The 21,875-nt window shown below is 46.6% G+C and overlaps 1 protein-coding gene across 1 annotated transcript in view; it reads left to right on the forward strand.

The window, feature by feature from the left end:
• The first annotated feature begins 3,061 nt into the window (after nt 1-3,061).
• Nucleotides 3,062-21,875, forward strand: part of GARS1 (glycyl-tRNA synthetase 1) — a 30,179-nt gene continuing 11,365 nt past the window's right edge. The window contains exons 1-8 of the mRNA XM_075271820.1: nt 3,062-3,288; nt 8,252-8,353; nt 14,377-14,479; nt 15,475-15,616; nt 18,767-18,855; nt 19,434-19,510; nt 19,795-19,940; nt 21,145-21,294. Coding sequence (XP_075127921.1) covers nt 3,091-3,288; nt 8,252-8,353; nt 14,377-14,479; nt 15,475-15,616; nt 18,767-18,855; nt 19,434-19,510; nt 19,795-19,940; nt 21,145-21,294 — 1,007 coding nt within the window. The 5' untranslated portion in view covers nt 3,062-3,090. The remainder of the gene's footprint in view (nt 3,289-8,251; nt 8,354-14,376; nt 14,480-15,474; nt 15,617-18,766; nt 18,856-19,433; nt 19,511-19,794; nt 19,941-21,144; nt 21,295-21,875) is intronic.

Here is a 21,875-nt window from a genome sequence, read left to right on the forward strand (position 1 = left end):
CCCTCTGTACCTGGCACTATGTAGGGGGCCCCTCTGTATCTGGCACTATGTACTGGGCCCCTCTGTATCTGACACTATGTATGGGGCCCCTCTGTATCTGACACTATGTACGGGGCCCCTCTGTACCTGGCACTATGTAGGGGGCCCCTCTCTATCTGGCACTATGTACTGGGCCCCTCTGTATCTGACACTATGTATGGGGCCCCTCTGTACCTGGCACTATGTATTGGGCCCCTCTGTACCTGGCACTATGTAGGGGGCCCCTCTGTATCTGGCACTATGTACGGGGCCCCTCTGTACCTGGCACTATGTACGGGGCCCCTCTGTATCTGACACTATGTACGGGGCCCCTCTGTATCTGGCACTATGTACGGGGCCCCTCTGTATCTGACACTATGTACGGGGCCCCTCTGTATCTGGCACTATGTACGGGGCCCCTCTGTATCTGGCACTATGCACGGGGCCCCTCTGTATCTGGCACTATGTACGGGGCCCCTCTGTATCTGACACTATGTACGGGGCCCCTCTGTATCTGGCACTATGCACGGGGCCCCTCTGTATCTGACACTATGTACGGGGCCCCTCTGTATCTGGCACTATTTACGGGGCCCCTCTGTATCTGACACTATGTACGGGGCCCCTCTGTATCTGGCACTATGTACGGGGCCCCTCTGTATCTGGCACTATGTACGGGGCCCCTCTGTATCTGACACTATGTACGGGGCCCCTCTGTATCTGGCACTATGTACGGGGCCCCTCTGTATCTGGCACTATGTATGGGGCCCCTCTGTATCTGACACTATGTACGGGGCCCCTCTGTATCTGGCACTATGCACGGGGCCCCTCTGTATCTGACACTATGTACGGGGCCCCTCTGTATCTGGCACTATTTACGGGGCCCCTCTGTATCTGACACTATGTACGGGGCCCCTCTGTATCTGGCACTATGTACGGGGCCCCTCTGTATCTGGCACTATGTACGGGGCCCCTCTGTATCTGACACTATGTACGGGGCCCCTCTGTATCTGGCACTATGTACGGGGCCCCTCTGTATCTGGCACTATGTATGGGGCCCCTCTGTATCTGACACTATGTACGGGGCCCCTCTGTATCTGGCACTATGTACGGGGCCCCTCTGTATCTGGCACTATGTATGGGGCCCCTCTGTATCTGGCACTATGTACGGGGCCCCTCTGTACCTGGCACTATGTACTGGGCCCCTCTGTATCTGACACTATGTAGGGGGCCCCTCTGTATCTGGCACTATGTATGGGGCCCCTCTGTACCTGGCACTATGTACTGGGCCCCTCTGTATCTGACACTATGTAGGGGGCCCCTCTGTATCTGGCACTATGTACGGGGCCCCTCTGTATCTGGCACTATGTACGGGGCCCCTCTGTATCTGGCACTATGTACGGGGCCCCTCTGCACCTGGCATTATGTAGGGGACCCCTCTGTATCTAGCACTATGTATGGGGCCCCTCTGTACCTGGCACTATGTATGGGGCCCCTCTGTATCTGACACTATGTACGGGGCCCCTCTGTATCTGGCACTATGTACGGGGCCCCTCTGTATCTGGCACTATGTACGGGGCCCCTCTGTACCTGGCACTATGTACGGGGCCCCTCTGTATCTGACACTATGTACGGGGCCCCTCTGTACCTGGCACTATGTAGGGGGCCCCTCTGTATCTGGCACTATGTACTGGGCCCCTCTGTATCTGACACTATGTAGGGGGCCCCTCTGTATCTGACACTATGTATGGGGCCCCTCTGTATCTGACACTATGTACGGGGCCCCTCTGTACCTGGCACTATGTAGGGGGCCCCTCTCTATCTGGCACTATGTACTGGGCCCCTCTGTATCTGACACTATGTATGGGGCCCCTCTGTACCTGGCACTATGTATTGGGCCCCTCTGTACCTGGCACTATGTAGGGGGCCCCTCTGTATCTGGCACTATGTATGGGGCCCCTCTGTACCTGGCACTATGTACGGGGCCCCTCTGTACCTGGCACTATGTACGGGGCCCCTCTGTATCTGACACTATGTACGGGGCCCCTCTGTATCTGGCACTATGTACGGGGCCCCTCTGTATCTGACAATATGTACGGGGCCCCTCTGTATCTGGCACTATGTACGGGGCCCCTCTGTATCTGGCACTATGCACGGGGCCCCTCTGTATCTGGCACTATGTACGGGGCCCCTCTGTATCTGACACTATGTACGGGGCCCCTCTGTATCTGGCACTATGTACGGGGCCCCTCTGTATCTGACACTATGTATGGGGCCCCTCTGTATCTGGCACTATGTACGGGGCCCCTCTGTATCTGACACTATGTACGGGGCCCCTCTGTATCTGGCACTATGTACGGGGCCCCTCTGTATCTGGCACTATGTACGGGGCCCCTCTGTATCTGACACTATGTACGGGGCCCCTCTGTATCTGACACTATGTACGGGGCCCCTCTGTATCTGGCACTATGTACGGGGCCCCTCTGTATCTGGCACTATGTATGGGGCCCCTCTGTACCTGGCACTATGTATGGGGCCCCTCTGTATCAGGCACTATGTATGGGGCCCCTCTGTATCAGGCACTATGTATGGGGCCCCTTTGTATCTGGCACTATGTACGGGGCCCCTCTGTATCAGGCACTATGTATGGGGCCCCTTTGTATCTGGCACTATGTACGGGGCCCCTCTGTGTCTGGCACTATGTATGGGGCCCCTCTGTATCAGACACTTTGTACTGGGCCCCTCTGTACCTGGCATTATGTATGGGGCCCCTCTGTACCTGGCATTATGTATGGGGCCCCTGTGTACCTGGCATTATGTATGGGGCCCCTGTGTACCTGGCACTATATTTGGGGCCCTTCTGACTATGAGTGTCCCTGATACTTCTCATTATATTTGGCCCTTGGTCCTCTCACGCCCCCCTCCAGCCTGTACGGGCACTATCCTGCAGAGTAAGGGCACGGTGCCCACACCTAAGATGGTTCTCAGACTCCTTATTGTCGTAGAGCGCTGCTGCCGGCGGGCGTCGCTTTCCGGCTGTCGTTGCGCAGAGATTTCATCATGCAGTGAGGTGTGATGCTCGTGCTGAGGTCCCTCCCCGCTCTGCTGCTGCGACATCTGCCCGGCTCCCTGTGTCAGCACACCCGGCACTCCCGAGCGTCAGCCCGGACCACCAAAGTCTGCAAGTACCCGGCGCCCCCCAGAGCCCCCCCAGTCATGGAGGTCAATGTGGAGGAGCAGCTGGCGCCCCTCAGGGTGGCTGTGAAAGAGCAGGTGAGAGGGGGCAGCGTGGGGGGTATGTGGGAAAATGTGTGTGTGGGGTATATAATAAAATATAGGGGGGGGGGCAGGACAGTGTGGGGGTATATAATAGACTATATGGGGGTATCTACTCCACATTATACAGGATTGGATCGCATTATAATGGGATCCAGTCCTGTATAATCTATAATGGGATCCAGTCCTGTATAATCTACAGTGGGATCCAGTCCTGTATAATCTACAGTGGGATCCAGTCCTGTATAATCTACAGTGGGATCCAGTCCTGTATAATCTATAGTGGGATCCAGTCCTATATAATCTATAGTGGGATCCAGTCCTGTATAATCTATAGTGGGATCCAGTCCTGTATAATCTATAGTGGGATCCAGTCCTGTATAATATATAGTGGGATCCAGTCCTGTATAATCTATAGTGGGATCCAGTCCTGTATAATCTATAGTGGGATCCAGTCCTGTATAATCTATAGTGGGATCCAGTCCTGTATAATCTATAGTGGGATCCAGTCCTGTATAATCTATAGTGGGATCCAGTCCTGTATAATCTATAGTGGGATCCAGTCCTGTATAATCTATAGTGGGATCCAGTCCTGTATAATCTGGGGCGTACCCTATAGTGGGATCCAGTCCTGTATAATCTATAATGGGATCCAGTCCTGTATAATCTGGGGGTGTACCCTATAATGGGATCCAGTCCTGTATAATCTATAATGGGATCCAGTCCTGTGTAATCTGGGGTTGTACCCTATAATGGGATCCAGTCCTGTGTAATCTGGGGGTGTACCCTATAATGGGATCCAGTCCTGTGTAATCTGGGGGTGTACCCTATAATGGGATCCAGTCCTGTATAATCTGCAATGGGATCCAGTCCTGTATAATCTGCAATGGGATCCAGTCCTGTATAATCTGCAATGGGATCCAGTCCTGTATAATCTGCAATGGGATCCAGTCCTGTATAATCTGCAATGGGATCCAGTCCTGTATAATCTGTAATGGGATCCAGTCCTGTATAATCTGGGGGTGTACCCTATAATGGGATCCAGTCCTGTATAACTTAATGTGTGGGTACACTTTATATTTTAGTACCCCCCTGGCTCTGGGTCATGTAGGGCTCCCCTTTAGTATTTAGCGGATTTTCCTGCATATATTTGGGGTGGGGGGGACCTGGGGGCGCCGTTTTGTTGGCGAGGATTACTAACTCCCCTGACAGTCATGCCAAATACTCCCCGGATGAAGTGGTAGGTGCTTTGTGTCCCCTGGCTATGGGGGTGAGAGGCCTGAAGTCTGCGGTGCCTCTCCTCTGTTAGGTCACTGGTCACACAGTGCTGCCGCAGCCATGTGTCATCAGTGCGGATCTTCCTGGTGACCCCTGACCTCACGTGTCGCCCTTTGTGACCTCATAGCCCCATTGTGACCTCCGGATGTGTCTGGACTAGACCCGGGACTCAGCACCAGCCCCCACGTGAGGTGACGGCCCATCTTATGCAGCCGCCTCCTGGAGTCATCCTTACTTATATCTGCACCTCGTAAAGCTGGGTGACTACCAGTAGGACCGCCCTTGTGTGTTACTTTATAGACTGTTACTTGGACACCTGCTTAGTTGTGATACTGGATCCCGGGATGTCTTACATCTTAACCTTGTAGATTTGCCGTTCACAAGGCTAGGAAAGCTGGGTGCCGCCTGTTTTAGTAGCAGCCATCTTGCTTACCCTCAGCTGTATATACATGTGAATGGCTGGCCTGCCTGGTTATATAAGGTGGAGGATCCTGGGAAAGCTGGGTGGCTGCTCCTCTAATGGCCGTTTTGTTATATTTGATGTGACTTCCTGCCGCAGATACATTTGCCATTCAGCATTCTAGGAAAGTGTTGTAGCAATTTCATGTAATGATGAACGATGGGAATCCCTTGCTCTAAAACCTGGTGAATCTGGAAATATGGAAAGACGGGTGACTGCCCCTGACCTGGTGGTTGTCACCCAATAATGTGACGTCCCGTCACTGCACCAGAACCAGTGGCTGATAACAGAGGACAATAGAGAATGGAGCGACTACAGGGTGGGTGAGAGCGCCCTGGGCAGGGGCAGTCCGTGCCTTTAACCCTCCCCGTCCTGTGTGTGTTACATTGTATCAGCTGCTTGATTTGTAGCCACTTTTACAGAACTCATCAAACACTTTGTTGCCATTTAATTGGGCCGTTACTCTCATCCTGTTCAGTGTGGGGCGCCATAGCCGCTGCTCCTCGTATACCCCCAGACTGGAGGACCTCCGCAGGTCAGGACCACAGACAGCAGGGGCAGCGCATCTATTGTAGTCATCCGAGACATTAGTCAGGGATCAGCGGCCGGATACAATCACCCTGCGCCATGTGTACAAGGGGTGGCGCCGATTACATGTATACATCTACGGATGGTCCTCTAATTAAATTCCCCCTTCCCCCAAAAAAACCAAAACATTCTGGAGCGAGAACCCCTTTAATGATGAAGGCGGCCCTGATAGACCTCCAGTGATCAGCAAGGAGTATACCATCATGTACGGATAGGGGGGGGGGGGCGGGGGACTACTAGAATTTGCTGATATGTGTCATCATTTACTAATCGTGGGGGGTTTAATCACTGGGATATACCATCTTTTTTTTTTAAGGGTATAGTCACTGGGTTATAGGATAATTTACTGATCAGTAGGGACTCAACAAATGGGATATACCATTATTTACTGATCACTGGAGTATATATTGATCATTAGGGGTCTGATCATTGGCATATACCATTATATACTGATCACTGGCATATACCATTATATACTGATCACAAGGGTCTGATCACTGGCATATACCATACTTCACTAATCATGAGGGATCTGATCATTGGACAGTACCAAAGCAAAATAATTGTGAGGTTCTGGTTTATCACTGGAACATACCATTAGCTAGTGATCGTGGGGTGTGATCACTGGAATGTACCATTAGTTAGTGATTGGAGTTTCTGATCGGTGGACTATACCATTAGTTACTGATCGTGGGGTATGATCGGTGGACTATACCATTACTTACTGATCATGGGGTCTGATCACTGGAACATACCATTAGTTAGTGATCGTGGGGTGTGATCACTGAAATGTACCATTAGTTAGTGATTGGAGTTTCTGATCGGTGGACTATACCATTACTTACTGATCATGGGGTCTGATCACTGGAATATACCATTACTTACTGTTTCTAGGGTCTGATCACTGGACTATACCATTAGTTTGTGATCGTGGGGTATGATTGGTGGACTATACCATTACTTACTGATCATGGGGTCTGATCACTGGACTATACCATTACTTACTGATCATGGGGTGTGATCACCGGAATATACCATTAGTTACTGATCATGGGGTGTGATCACTGGACTATACCATTACTTACTGATCATGGGGTCTGATCACTGGACTATACCATTACTTACTGATCATGGGGTTTGATCACTGGAATATACCATTACTTACTGATCATGGGGTCTGATCACTGGACTATACCATTACTTACTGATTGGAGTCTCTGATTTCTAGGCTATACCTTGATACACTGAGGACCTTTTGGATTAAACCATAATTTACAGATAGCGGGGGTTAGACCACCTGAGCCCTGATCCTTAGGTGCACACTTGGCTCTATATTTGTACTGACATGCCGCAAGTCAAGACAAACATTGTACAGTGACATTGTGTTTCGTGATGACCTGAGAACTTTACTGTATCACTGAAAGGAATGTGTGAACAGACGCTTAAGCCGGAGGGCTTCTGGACACCCATGAGTTAATAAGGCCCCCCCCTCCTTCTTTCATATTGCATCATCCAGAACATGATGGGGGTGATAGTGTAGAGTGAATACGTGTCCGCTTGTGGGATTCCCATACGTTGCTGCAGCGTGCGATCCCCTGGTGCAGACTCCTCCACCCACCCCCCCCCAGACTGAGGGCTGAGGTTCCCCCCCCAGGCGCCTCCTCCTGCCACGTTTTCTTCAGCCCTCCCTGCAGAAGAGAAATAAGAAGTAATAACAGAGGAGAGAGAAGCCGAGTGTCCTGAGACTGATGCAACAACCATCAACATCATCATCCTCCACTGCGGCTGCGAGACCGCGCTGAGATTATAGAGGACGCTTCCCCTTTAAATAATAATACTAAAAAAACTACAGATTCACTTTCTTTCCAGTTGTTCTAAATTAATTGTGTTTTTTTCCCTCCGTTTTTGGGATAGCAGAGCCGTCACCCAGCTTACCCAAGTCTTGGACTGAATCTTTGTGTTTTCGTGTCCTCTCTGATAGTCTGTTACAGTGTGTCAGTCTGGCTAGACAGGATACAACTGTAGCAAACTGTCAGCTGTGACAGGTGTCAGGGTTGGAAGCCCATTCCAAAAAAACAGCACCCCCCTCATGTCCACAGGTTGTATGTGGTATTGCAGCTCCGTCCTATTCATTTGAACGTATTGAGCTGCAATACCAGACACAACCCGTGGCCATGTGGGGGGCGCTGTTTTAACAAGACAATAAGAGTTTCTAATACTGGGAACCCCTTTGGGCGTTCTGCTGTGCATTCCTTTGATCTGGCAATCTGTTACAGTGTATCGGTGCAGCATTCTGCCTCTATACCTACACTGATACATTGTGACAAACCCATCAGCTGTGTGCAGCGGGGCTGTGTTGCGCCTCTCTGTGTAATAACACGGGATTAGGATGTAAAGTCTCTGGATTTATCACATTAGCTGCAGTATAAGCAGATCTACCGCCCCGCCGTGTCTGAGTCACATTACCAGGAGCGTCCGGGCCCGGCCCCCGTGTCTGAGGGGGTCATGTGCCCAGAAATCTAGGGCTATAGTCCTGCGTCACTATAGGCTGCAGTGTAAAGAATGGAGGTTTATTCTATGAAGGCAGACAGCACTTATGGTTTCTATAATGGACTTTCTCTTCTCACTTTGCAGGGTGACGTCGTCCGGAAGCTGAAGGAGGAGAAGGCCCCGCAGGTGGACGTGGACCGGGCCGTGGCAGAGCTGAAGGCCAGAAAAAGAACTTTGGAAGCCAAGGTAAGAGACGCCACCGGCTGCGCTACTACACCACTATACTCAGTGACCCCAGTGTAGCAGCAATGTCTGTACCTTATACTTTACACTGCAGCCCTGCTTACTATTAGTACTTGAACACAAGCTCAGCAGCAAGTCAGCGCACATAGTTATTGTGTATTATAGGAATGACAGGACAGAGAAGGAGACTGCTGCGAATAGACGAATAGTGAGCGCAGCTCTGGAGTGTAATACAGGAAGAATATAATGTATATAGAACAATTATGTCCAGTAATGCGGAGCTGTAATCTTCTGCACTTACAGATTTCAGGTGCCACCTCCTTGTTTCCTCCGCACTGTTCATAATTGGTTTCCAGCTCTCCTCTGGTACCAGTTCCATTCCAGTGCTAGATCACACCTGGTAGGGGAGTGCATGTGACAGATATCAGGGACATTCACTGTAATGAACGCTGAGTAGGAGCGCAGCTCTGGAGTATAATACAGGATAAGTAATGTAATGTATGTACACAGTGACTGTACTGCAGAATAGTGAGCGCAGCTCTGGAGTATAATACAGGATAAGTAATGTAATGTATGTACACAGTGACTGTACCAGCAGAATAGTGAGCGCAGCTCTGGAGTGTAATACAGGATAAGTAATGTAATGTATGTACACAGTGACTGTACCAGCAGAATAGTGAGCACAGCTCTGGAGTATAATACAGGATAAGTAATGTAATGTATGTACACAGTGACTGCACCAGCAGAATAGTGAGCGCAGCTCTGGAGTATAATACAGGATAAGTAATGTAATGTATGTACACAGTGACTGCACCAGCAGAATAGTGAGCGCAGCTCTGGAGTATAATACAGGATAAGTAATGTAATGTATGTACACAGTGACTGTACCAGCAGAATAGTGAGCGCAGCTCTGGAGTATAATACAGGATAAGTAATGTAATGTATGTACACAGTGACTGGACCAGCAGAATAGTGAGCGCAGCTCTGGAGTATAATACAGGATAAGTAATGTAATGTATGTACACAGTGACTGTACCAGCAGAATAGTGAGGGCAGCTCTGGAGTATAATACAGGATAAGTAATGTAATGTATGTACACAGTGACTGCACCAGCAGAATAGTGAGCGCAGCTCTGGAGTATAATACAGGATAAGTAATGTAATGTATGTACACAGTGACTGTACCAGCAGAATAGTGAGCGCAGCTCTGGAGTATAATACAGGATAAGTAATGTAATGTATGTACACAGTGACTGTACCAGCAGAATAGTGAGCGCAGCTCTGGAGTATAATACAGGATAAGTAATGTAATGTATGTACACAGTGACTGCACCAGCAGAATAGTGAGCGCAGCTCTGGAGTATAATACAGGATAAGTAATGTAATGTATGTACACAGTGACTGCACCAGCAGAATAGTGAGCGCAGCTCTGGAGTATAATACAGGATAAGTAATGTAATGTATGTACACAGTGACTGTACCAGCAGAATAGTGAGCACAGCTCTGGAGTATAATACAGGATAAGTAATGTATGTACACAGTGACTGCACCAGCAGAATAGTGAGCGCAGCTCTGGAGTATAATACAGGATAAGTAATGTAATGTATGTACACAGTGACTGGACCAGCAGAATAGTGAGCGCAGCTCTGGACTATAATACAGGATAAGTAATGTAATGTATGTACACAGTGACTGTACCAGCAGAATAGTGAGGGCAGCTCTGGAGTATAATACAGGATAAGTAATGTAATGTATATACACAGTGACTGTACTGCAGAATAGGGAGTGCAGCTCTGGAGTATAATACAGGATAAGTAATGTAATGTATGTACACAGTGACTGCACCAGCAGAATAGTGAGCGCAGCTCTGGAGTATAATACAGGATAAGTAATGTAATGTATGTACACAGTGACTGTACCAGCAGAATAGTGAGCGCAGCTCTGGAGTATAATACAGGATAAGTAATGTAATGTATGTACACAGTGACTGTACCAGCAGAATAGTGAGCGCAGCTCTGGAGTATAATACAGGATAAGTAATGTAATGTATGTACACAGTGACTGCACCAGCAGAATAGTGAGCGCAGCTCTGGAGTATAATACAGGATAAGTAATGTAATGTATGTACACAGTGACTGTACCAGCAGAATAGTGAGCGCAGCTCTGGAGTATAATGCAGAATAAGTAATGTAATGTATGTTCACAGTGACTGCACCAGCAGAATAGTGAGCGCAGCTCCGGAGTATAATACAGGATAAGTAATGTAATGTATATACACAGTGACTGTACTGCAGAATAGGGAGTGCAGCTCTGGAGTATAATACAGGATAAGTAATGTAATGTATGTACACAGTGACTGCACCAGCAGAATAGTGAGCGCAGCTCTGGAGTATAATACAGGATAAGTAATGTAATGTATGTACACAGTGACTGTACCAGCAGAATAGTGAGCGCAGCTCTGGAGTATAATACAAGATAAGTAATGTAATGTATGTACACAGTGACTGTACCAGCAGAATAGTGAGCGCAGCTCTGGAGTATAATACAGGATAAGTAATGTATGTACACAGTGACTGTACCAGCAGAATAGTGAGCGCAGCTCTGGAGTATAATACAGGATAAGTAATGTAATGTATGTACACAGTGACTGCACCAGCAGAATAGTGAGTGCTGCTCTGGAGTATAATACAGGATAAGTAATGTAATGTATGTACACAGTGACTGCACCAGCAGAATAGTGAGCGCAGCTCTGGAGTATAATACAGGATAAGTAATGTAATGTATGTACACAGTGACTGTACCAGCAGAATAGTGAGCGCAGCTCCGGAGTATAATACAGAATAAGTAATGTAATGTATGTTCACAGTGACTGCACCAGCAGAATAGTGAGCGCAGCTCCGGAGTATAATACAGGATAAGTAATGTAATGTATGTACACAGTGACTGGACCAGCAGAATAGTGAGCGCAGCTCTGGAGTATAATACAGGATAAGTAATGTAATGTATGTACACAGTGACTGTACCAGCAGAATAGTGAGCGCAGCTCTGGAGTATAATACAGGATAAGTAATGTAATGTATGTACACAGTGATTGTACCGGCAGAATAGTGAGCGCAGCTGTGGAGTATAATACAGGATAAGTAATGTAATGTATGTACACAGTGATTGTACCAGCAGAATAGTGAGGGCAGCTCTGGAGTATAATACAGGATAAGTAATGTAATGTATGTACACAGTGACTGTACCAGCAGAATAGTGAGCGCAGCTCTGGAGTATAATACAGGATAAGTAATGTAATGTATGTACACAGTGACTGTACCAGCAGAATAGTGAGCGCAGCTCTGGAGTATAATACAGGATAAGTAATGTAATGTATGTACACAGTGACTGTACCAGCAGAATAGTGAGCGCAGCTCTGGAGTATAATACAGGATAAGTAATGTAATGTATGTACACAGTGACTGTACCAGCAGAATAGTGAGGGCAGCTCTGGAGTATAATACAGGATAAGTAATGTAATGTATGTACACAGTGACTGTACCAGCAGAATAGTGAGCGCAGCTCTGGAGTATAATACAGGATAAGTAATGTAATGTATGTACACAGTGACTGTACCAGCAGAATAGTGAGCGCAGCTCTGGAGTATAATACAGGATAAGTAATGTAATGTATGTACACAGTGACTGTACCAGCAGAATAGTGAGCGCAGCTCTGGAGTATAATACAGGATAAGTAATGTAATGTATTCACACAGTGACTGTACCAGCAGAATAGTGAGCGCAGCTCTGGAGTATAATACAGGATAAGTAATGTAATGTATGTACACAGTGACTGCACCAGCAGAATAGTGAGCGCAGCTCTGGAGTATAATACAGGATAAGTAATGTAATGTATGTACACAGTGACTGTACCAGCAGAATAGTGAGCGCAGCTCTGGAGTATAATACAGGATAAGTAATGTAATGTATGTACACAGTGACTGTACCAGCAGAATAGTGAGCGCAGCTCTGGAGTATAATACAGGATAAGTAATGTAATGTACACTCACCGGCCACTTTATTAGGTACACCATGCTAGTAACGGGTTGGACCCCCTTTTGCCTTCAGAACTGCCTCAATTCTTCGTGACATAGATACAACAAGGTGCTGGAAGCATTCCTCAGAGATTTTGGTCCATATTGACATGATGGCATCACACAGTTGCAGTCGCAGATTTGTCGGCTGCACATCCATGATGCGAATCTCCCGTTCCACCACATCCCAAAGATGCTCCTCTATTGGATTGAGATCTGGTGACTGTGGAGGCCATTGGAGTACAGTGAACTCATTGTCATGTTCAAGAAACCAGTCTGAGATGATTCCAGCTTTATGACATGGCATTGCATTATCCTGCTGAAAGTAGCCATCAGATGTTGGGTACATTGTGGTCATAAAGGGATGGACATGGTCAGCAACAATACTCAGGTAGGCTTTGGCGTTGCAACGATGCTCAATTGGTACCAAGGGGCCCAAAGAGTGCCAAGAAAATATTCCCCACACCATGACACCACCACCACCAGCCTGAACCGTTACCGATACAAGGCAGGATGGATCCATGCTTTCATGTTGTTGACGCCAAATTCTGACCCTACCATCCGAATGTCGCAGCAGAAATCGAGACTCATCAGACCAGGCAACGTTTTTCCAATCTTCAATTGTCCAATTTCGATGAGCTTGTGCAAATTGTAGCCTCAGTTTCCTGTTCTTAGCTGAAAGGAGTGGCACCCGGTGTGGTCTTCTGCTGCTGTAGCCCATCTGTAGCCTCAAAGTTGGACGTACTGTGCGGCGTTCAGAGATGCTCTTCTGGCTACCTTGGTTGTAACGGGTGGCTATTTGAGTCACTGTTGCCTTTCTATCAGCTCGAACCAGTCTGGCCATTCTCCTCTGACCTCTGGCATCAACAACGCATTTCCGCCCACAGAACTGCCGCTCACTGGATGTTTTTTCTTTTTCGGACCATTCTCTGTAAACCCTAGAGATGGTTGTGCGTGAAAATCCCAGTAGATCAGCAGTTTCTGAAATACTCAGACCAGCCCTTCTGGCACCAACAACCATGCCACGTTCAAAGGCACTCAAATCACCTTTCTTCCCCATACTGATGCTCGGTTTGAACTGCAGGAGATTGTCTTGACCATGTCTACATGCCTAAATGCACTGAGTTGCCGCCATGTGATTGGCTGATTAGAAATTAAGTGTTAACGAGCAGTTGGACAGGTGTACCTAATAAAGTGGCCGGTGAGTGTATGTACACAGTGACTGTACCAGCAGAATAGTGAGCGCAGCTCTGGGGTATAATACAGGATAAGTAATGTAATGTATGTACACAGTGACTGTACCAGCAGAATAGTGAGCGCAGCTCTGGAGTATAATACAGGATAAGTAATGTAATGTATGTACACAGTGACTGCACCAGCAGAATAGTGAGCGCAGCTCTGGAGTATAATACAGGATAAGTAATGTAATGTATATACACAGTGACTGTACTGTAGAATAGTGAGCGCAGCTCTGGAGTATAATACAGGATAAGTAATGTAATGTATGTACACAGTGACTGCACCAGCAGAATAGTGAGCGCAGCTCTGGGGTATAATACAGGATAAGTAATGTAATGTATGTACACAGTGACTGTACCAGCAGAATAGTGAGCGCAGCTCTGGAGTATAATACAGGATAAGTAATGTAATGTATGTACACAGTGACTGTACTGCAGAATAGTGAGCGCAGCTCTGGAGTATAATACAGGATAAGTAATGTAATGTATGTACACAGTGACTGTACTGCAGAATAGTGAGCGCAGCTCTGGAGTATAATACAGGATAAGTAATGTAATGTATGTACACAGTGACTGTACTGCAGAATAGTGAGCGCAGCTCTGGAGTATGATACAGGATAAGTAATGTAATGTATGTACACAGTGACTGTACCAGCAGAATAGTGAGCGCAGCTCTGGAGTATAATACAGGTTTTTTTCTTTCTTTTTTTTTTCTAGGAATTGTCCCTACAACCCAAGGATGATATTGTGGACAGAACTAAGATGGAGGACACTCTGAAGAGACGGTTCTTTTACGACCAGGCCTTTTCTATATATGGCGGTAGGAGATTTTGTGCTACTTGTTGATGTGATAAGATTTCTTTGGTTTAGGTTTATATAATATGTTCGTCTCAGAGGTCGCACCGCTGGGTGCTTGGCGTTACATCCAAAGGCTGAAATCCTGTCCCAGCCTAATCCTCCTTAAAGCTGAGTGTTTGTTACAGTTGTATCCGGTGCAGTCGTCTTCCTCCTGTGCTGATAGTTTGCTGCAGTGTATCAGTGCAGGTAATATGTATCATCCTGTTGTCCAGACTTCTGACTTCCAAAATGGTTGTCTAGGCTGATGCAACTGCAACAAACTCTCAGCTGTGACCAGTGTAAGGTCTGTAAAGAGTTAACACAAGGTTGGAAAAAACGTCCCCAGAACTCTACACGGGCTGTGCCTGGTATTGCAACTCGATTGCAGTGAATGAGCTCCAGTCTTGCACATGACCTGTGACCTGGTGCGGTGGAGGAAAGCAGACATGTTGTTCTAATCCCTATACAGGTGGCAGTACATTGTATACATCGCCCCCCAGTGTCCAGGGTCTACTACTGCAGGTTATTTTCAGTCTGCGTCGCTCCCTGGGTGTGATCCCTGTATAATTACATTGCTTTTATGTCGGTATTACCGGGCGCTGCGTCCCTTCATTTCCATATATAGTCTCCACAACACAGGATTACAGGACATTCTTCCTGACGCTAAGCTCTTACTTAATTACTGTCCTGCTTGTAAACATTCATTAAGAAGAGAATTGGACTAGACCGGAGACCACGGAGTCCTGGTCTGGTGTTTGTATGGCCTTGTACAACAGAGAGACGTATCTGACCACTCGGGGGAAAGCTCCATGTCCATGTCCACCTATCTCCTCCCACTGATCAGGCCCATATAAGTCTAACCCCAGAGACCCCCTTTAATGTATCCTGACAAGTTCTGCAGATTTCTGATAGACTTTCTCTCCCTCCTCTTTTGTTCGGTCACTGACTCAAGGGTCACATTTGCGGTTCTGTTTCCAGGGGTCAGCGGACTCTATGACTTCGGACCCGTCGGCTGCGCTTTAAAGAACAACATCATCCAGACGTGGAGGCAGCACTTTATACAGGAGGAGCAGATCCTGGAGATCGACTGCACCATGCTCACCCCGGAGGCCGTCCTCAAGTAAGAACCTACTACTGCTATCCTATTAATATTATAAAGGTGAAAGTTTGTATGTTTGTTCCTCAATCACGCAAAACCCGCTCCACCGATTTGGCTGAAATTTTCCACAAACATAGTCACTACACTCGATTGCGCAATAGGCTACTTTTCGTCACAATAGCACACATACGTTTTTCCCAGGACCCCCACAAAACCCAAACTCACATCACCATCTCTGCAATCTCACACACTTTGGACCATAGCAAGCCACAAAATTCATATTGCCCTCTACAGCAGAGGTCAGCATGCCAAAAGTGGCACTCCTGCTATATTTTACTGGCACACCAGCAGCACAGGACCTGCAAGAGTTAAATGAAGTCCGAGGTCCCTTCAGTGCTCTGCTAGAGCTGAGGCATAAGGACACTCCCCTTTGAGAGGGGTGCAGGAAACCCAGGGGGTAGAGCTTAATCGCTCAGGTCTGTGCCTGCTATACAAACACAAAACTGGAACAGGCCAGATGGTTATCGACACTCAACATATCCAACTACAGGTTCAAATATAAAAAATATATACCTTTATTAACACAATGTTAAAAATTATATACATCAATATAGAGAAATACACATATACTGGACAGATGCAAAACACCGTATAAAACAGTACACATAGATGAAACTTAGTGAAATAGTATTGCACATATATATATAGTAAGATGAACTACACCTGATGCAACCTCCACAAACAATTTATTAAATAATCACACTACCCGAATGCAGCTAAACTACTCTCCTGGTATTGACTAAGCATGTATATAGTCATAAATATCCTGATTGCAGAAAGAACACTCTCCTTAATTCCACATAAAGTCAGAAAATGACCAATAATATGTATTTCCGAAGCAGGAACAGGGATAAACCCATGTTTACAACATATTGTCATCAGGGAGGCAGAGCCGCAGGTATAATGCACACATAATGTAAAATACAATAAGGATAGGTCTACATCAAGAGGAAATATGCCATCTTACCCATATAGAATCACTGTGATGTAAGGCAAGAACACCTAGTGTCTGTTTGTCAGCCCGACGTACGTTTCGGCACGCTAAGCCTTCTTCCGGGGGTTAGCGTGCCGAAACGTACGTCGGGCTGACAGACACTAGGTGTTCTTGCCTTACATCACAGTGATTCTATATGGGTAAGATGGCATATTTCCTCTTGATGTAGACCTATCCTTATTGTATTTTACATTATGTGTGCATTATACCTGCGGCTCTGCCTCCCTGATGACAATATGTTGTAAACATGGGTTTATCCCTGTTCCTGCTTTGGAAATATATATTATTGGTCATTTTCTGACTTTATGTGGAATTAAGGAGAGTGTTCTTTCTGCAATCAGGATATTTATGACTATATACATGCTTAGTCAATACCAGGAGAGTAGTTTAGCTGCATTCGGGTAGTGTGATTATTTAATAAATTGTTTGTGGAGGTTGCATCAGGTGTAGTTCATCTTACTATATATATATGTGCAATACTATTTCACTAAGTTTCATCTATGTGTACTGTTTTATACGGTGTTTTGCATCTGTCCAGTATATGTGTATTTCTCTATATTGATGTATATAATTTTTAACATTGTGTTAATAAAGGTATATATTTTTTATATTTGAACCTGTAGTTGGATATGTTGAGTGTCGATAACCATCTGGCCTGTTCCAGTTTTGTGTTTGTATATCTATGTTTGTGGTTTAAGACATGCTAGGTTTGAAGGGCTTAATAAGGGAGGGAGGTAGGATTGAATTATGATGGGTTATACCTATTCCTCCAATAGACGTGCTATACTTTTGGTATATCTGTGCCTGCTATAGTGGTCTGCATCCTGCAAACATTCCCCGAGGAGGAAAGGAGCTGCTAGCAAAGTGACACTGAAAAACACACAGGTACATAGGATTACTGTTCTCATTAATGTCAGGCATTTGGGGTTATTAGTTTAGTGTTAGTAACTCCATGTGCCTCACATTATTAGGAATAAACCCCATCATGTCCTTCATATTAATCCCTGTGTGACTCACATTAATAGGAATAACCCCCATCATGTCCCTCATATTAACCCCTGTGTGCCTCACATTGATAGGAATAAACCCCATCATGTCCCTCATATTAACCCCTGTGTGCCCCATATAAAGGTTACTAATATGTGAGACATATGGAGGTAATAATAAAAGACCTCAATAATGAAGATACTTAATTATTACCTCCAAGTCTCTCACATATCAGTAACTCTTACACTGGGGTTAATGTGAGGGACATGATGGGGTTAATTGCTATTACTAAGAGGCGCATGGAGTTACTAAACTGTCATGCACAGGGCCAGACTTTATGTGGCTGCTCAAGAGTATCCTGTGCCCAAAACTTACATATACTGTCGGAAAATAACAACTCATACAATGTCGTATATCCAAGTATATTCACTTGTAATACCTCTGTCCCAAAGACACTATGTACAGTTTATACCAACACCGTATAGCGGCTGAACTACAAATTACATTCATCACAAAAGTCTCATGTGCTCTCAGAATTACAGCAAAACAAGATACAAAGTTACATTTCATATCCCATACCTTATACACAGTACGAAAACCTTACCCGCGCCTGTATATACCCACTGCTACAATCACCGCAGACGAAGTCGCGGGTACCAGCTAGTAGACCTATAAAGGGAGAAAACAAGGGCCAAAAACCTTTACAACCTATCGATTTGATAGGTCATATGTGGGAGGATTGCCTGTAGGGGGCACCTCAGATCCCACATTCAATGACGACCACCAGAGGACAGGTCCGGGGTGTTCTCTGCTTACACTATGCCAGTATATAGCCTGCAGAAATCTCCATTCTCTCAGGGTGTTACCTCTATAAAAGTGAGACAATTTTACAAACCGTATTATTCAAATCTGCCATTTTGGGTTCCGTTCCAATTCTGTTCTTCGTCCCATGGTTACAGACTACAAACTAGCCCTGTGTAGTCAGATCCTTCTGGCCTCCTTTCTGATGGTAAGATGGCAGGGTGACACCACTGACTACAGATAGGTGCAGGTAGTTTTGGTTAGTCGCGGTTTATTTGCAGTCGCCGCTATTTTTTGCACTAGTCCTCACCCTCTTATTCCTCTCTCAGGACGTCCGGACACGTTGACAAGTTTGCAGATTTTATGGTTAAAGACGTCAAGAACGGAGAATGCTTCAGAGCCGACCATCTTCTCAAAGGTGAGCGAACCTGACTCCACCTACTTGTCCATGTTCTGCCCTGGGACGCCTTTGCGTTGAACAAGAGTAGAAGCCTCAAACCTTTCTTTCTCCACCTTTTGCAAATTTACAACTCCCAGCATGTCCTTTAGCGGTCACGGCATGCTGGGAATTGTAGTGTAATAGTCAGAGCAGCCAAACAAGATGGCAAATAGTGTTCATGAAAATAATCTACCGCTTTGTGTACACAGCTCCCATGCAGACCTATGGTAACAGACTACAATCAATCGCTGTGTAGTCTGATGCCTGCAGTCATTCTCTTACTTAAAGAGGTTTTGCTAAAGACCTTAGAATGAATATCAGATGGGTGGTGGTCCTAGACCCGGCACCCCCTCCGATCAGCCGTTCATGTGAATGGAGTTGTACTACCACACAGATATTATACATGTATCGTGTGTTACAAACAGCTGATGGGTGGGGGTGCCAATAGTCGGACCCCCCACCTTCATAGAATCTTACACAGAGCCCACTGGTCACAATAGCCCTATGTGCAGGTGGCGCCACCTAGTGCTGATTTGACCTTTGTTCTGTCCCTGCAGCTCATCTTCAGAAATTGATGTCTGACAAAAAGTGCACGGCTGAGAAGAAGGCCGAGATGGAGAGCGTCCTGACACAGGTGAGATGTTAATGAGAGATGAGCGAGTAGTATTCAATCGAATTCCTCCCCGCCACAGGTATTCATGTAAGTGGACGAACACCAGGGGGTTAAACGCATCGAATATTCGATGTGCTTATCCCCTCGGTGTTTGGCCGCTTACGCGAATACCTATGACAGGGAAGAATTTGATCGAATACTACTCGCTCATCTCTAATGTTAACCCCTTCCTCATCTCCTAGTCCTTAAGTCACACATTTGATCCCTTTTCCGTATAATGACCCCCATTGTCTCTCCTTACACAGATGGACAACTACGGTCAGCAAGACCTGGCCGATCTTTTCGTCAAATACAATGTGAAATCTCCCATCACTCTAAATGACCTCTCGCCTCCGGTGTCTTTCAATCTGATGTTCCAAACGTCCATTGGTCCTGGGGGCAACATGACAGGGTATGTTGGTAATCCCACCATGGTGGCCTGTGGCAGCGAAGGGGTTATTGTCCGTATCACTTGGCATTTAGGGCAGTTAACGTCTGTGTTCTCGGGAGTAGAGTCTAAGGCAGTGAATGGGTTAATGCCTGTATTTATGGGGGGGAGAGGGTGTCTAGAGCAGTGGAAGGATTGCTTTTAGGGTGCTGTAGGGTGGTCAAATGGTTAATTCGGGGATAACTATTGATCAGTGGGAGTCTGACCACGATGACCCCTACCAGTCAGGAGAATAGGGGTCCCATTCCCTTGTTTGGATGGAACAGCAGGACTTACAGGCACTCTGTTACGTCCCATTGCCCCATTCTCCATCATCGGCAGGGGTCCTAGCAGTCAGACCTTCAGTGATCTGATCGTTCTCCCCTACCCTGTCAATAGGGGGTAGCTTTTTTGAACTCTAGGCCAACCACTTTAAAAGGTCAGATGTTGCGGGGGGCGGTAGTTTTAAAATGGATAGTATTAGCTTTTCACTTTCTCTCTGTACTGGCCATAGAGATGGATGCAGAGAAGGATAGAGAGGACTGTGCAGCTGTAACTGTAGAGTCAGAGTTCTCTTTATGATCAGGCAGAGTGAGGAGTGCAGGGACAGGATTGAGAGGATTGTCAGCTGTAACTGCAGAATCATAGTTCTCTTTATGATCGGGCAGAGTGAGCAGTGCATGGACGGGATTGAGAGGATTGTGGAGCTGTAATTGTGAGGTCATACAGTTCTCTTTATGATCGGGCAGAGTGAGGTGTGCATGGACGGGATTGAGAGGATTGTCAGCTGTAACTGTAGAGTCAGAGTTCTCTTTATGATCGGGCAGAGTGAGGTGTGCATGGACAAGATTGAGAGGACTGTGCAGCTGTAACTGTGAGGTCATACAGTTCTCTTTATGATTGGGCAGAGTGAGGAGTGCATGGACAAGATTGAGAGGACTGTGCAGCTGTGACTGTAGATTGTCCTGGTTCTTTCTATGAATGGGCAGAGTTATTTGGGATGACTCTACCCAATCATTATGGACCACAGGGCGCAGTCTTCTTTATCCGGGGTATGTGCATCTGGAAGGGAATATTGGCTGTAAATTTACAAGGAGATCTGAAATTTTGAAGTTTGATACAAGATGAAAAACAAAGATTTTAATTTATTTTTAAAAGGGTTTTTTTCCCTCTTTTTCTCATTTACCAGGTATCTGAGACCAGAAACTGCACAAGGAATCTTCCTCAACTTCAAGCGTCTCTTAGAATTCAATCAGGGAAAGCTGCCATTCGCTGCTGCTCAAATAGGGAACTCGTTCAGGAATGAGATCTCGCCCCGCTCCGGACTCATCAGAGTACGGTATGTCCGTGTGTGAGCACAGTATGGCCATATGACGCGGCACACGCTTCTAGCAGAAACGCGCCTTAAAGACGTCCTCGCACTGTAAGATAGGGGTGGACAAAATGGGGACAACACTGGTGGGTTTTACCCCATCACTGACCACATCTAGGAACGTGTGGACAGAGTAAGCTGTATACTATATATCCTGTATACTAGGCTGCAGTGGGAGGCTTCTGCCAGCAGAGGGCGCTTTGCAGTTATTACTGGGATGGCAGTAGCTGCATACAGTGTTGTGGGGGTCTTGCAGCAGTGGGCACCACTCCTGTTCTTAGTCTCTGGGGTCTCAGCTGTTGATCCCCCAGAGTCAGACCCTTCTAGTGGGAAAATCCCCAATTTAATGGGGCTCCAGCTTTTGACACCCCAGCCGATTGAAGTGGCCAAGGGCGCTTGTATGACGTCTCTGACCTCTTCTCTGCCAGGGTATTATGGCGTTGTTATTCTAGCAGTATCTGTCCTATATATTATTGCAGCTTGATCGCCTCCGACCTGATCACAGTAATCCCCTTGCGCCACCTCCTTATCGGTGTCCTCCATTCTTT

This window comes from Leptodactylus fuscus, chromosome 4, assembly GCF_031893055.1.
Source record: "Leptodactylus fuscus isolate aLepFus1 chromosome 4, aLepFus1.hap2, whole genome shotgun sequence".
NCBI classification, from domain to species: Eukaryota; Metazoa; Chordata; class Amphibia; order Anura; family Leptodactylidae; genus Leptodactylus; species Leptodactylus fuscus.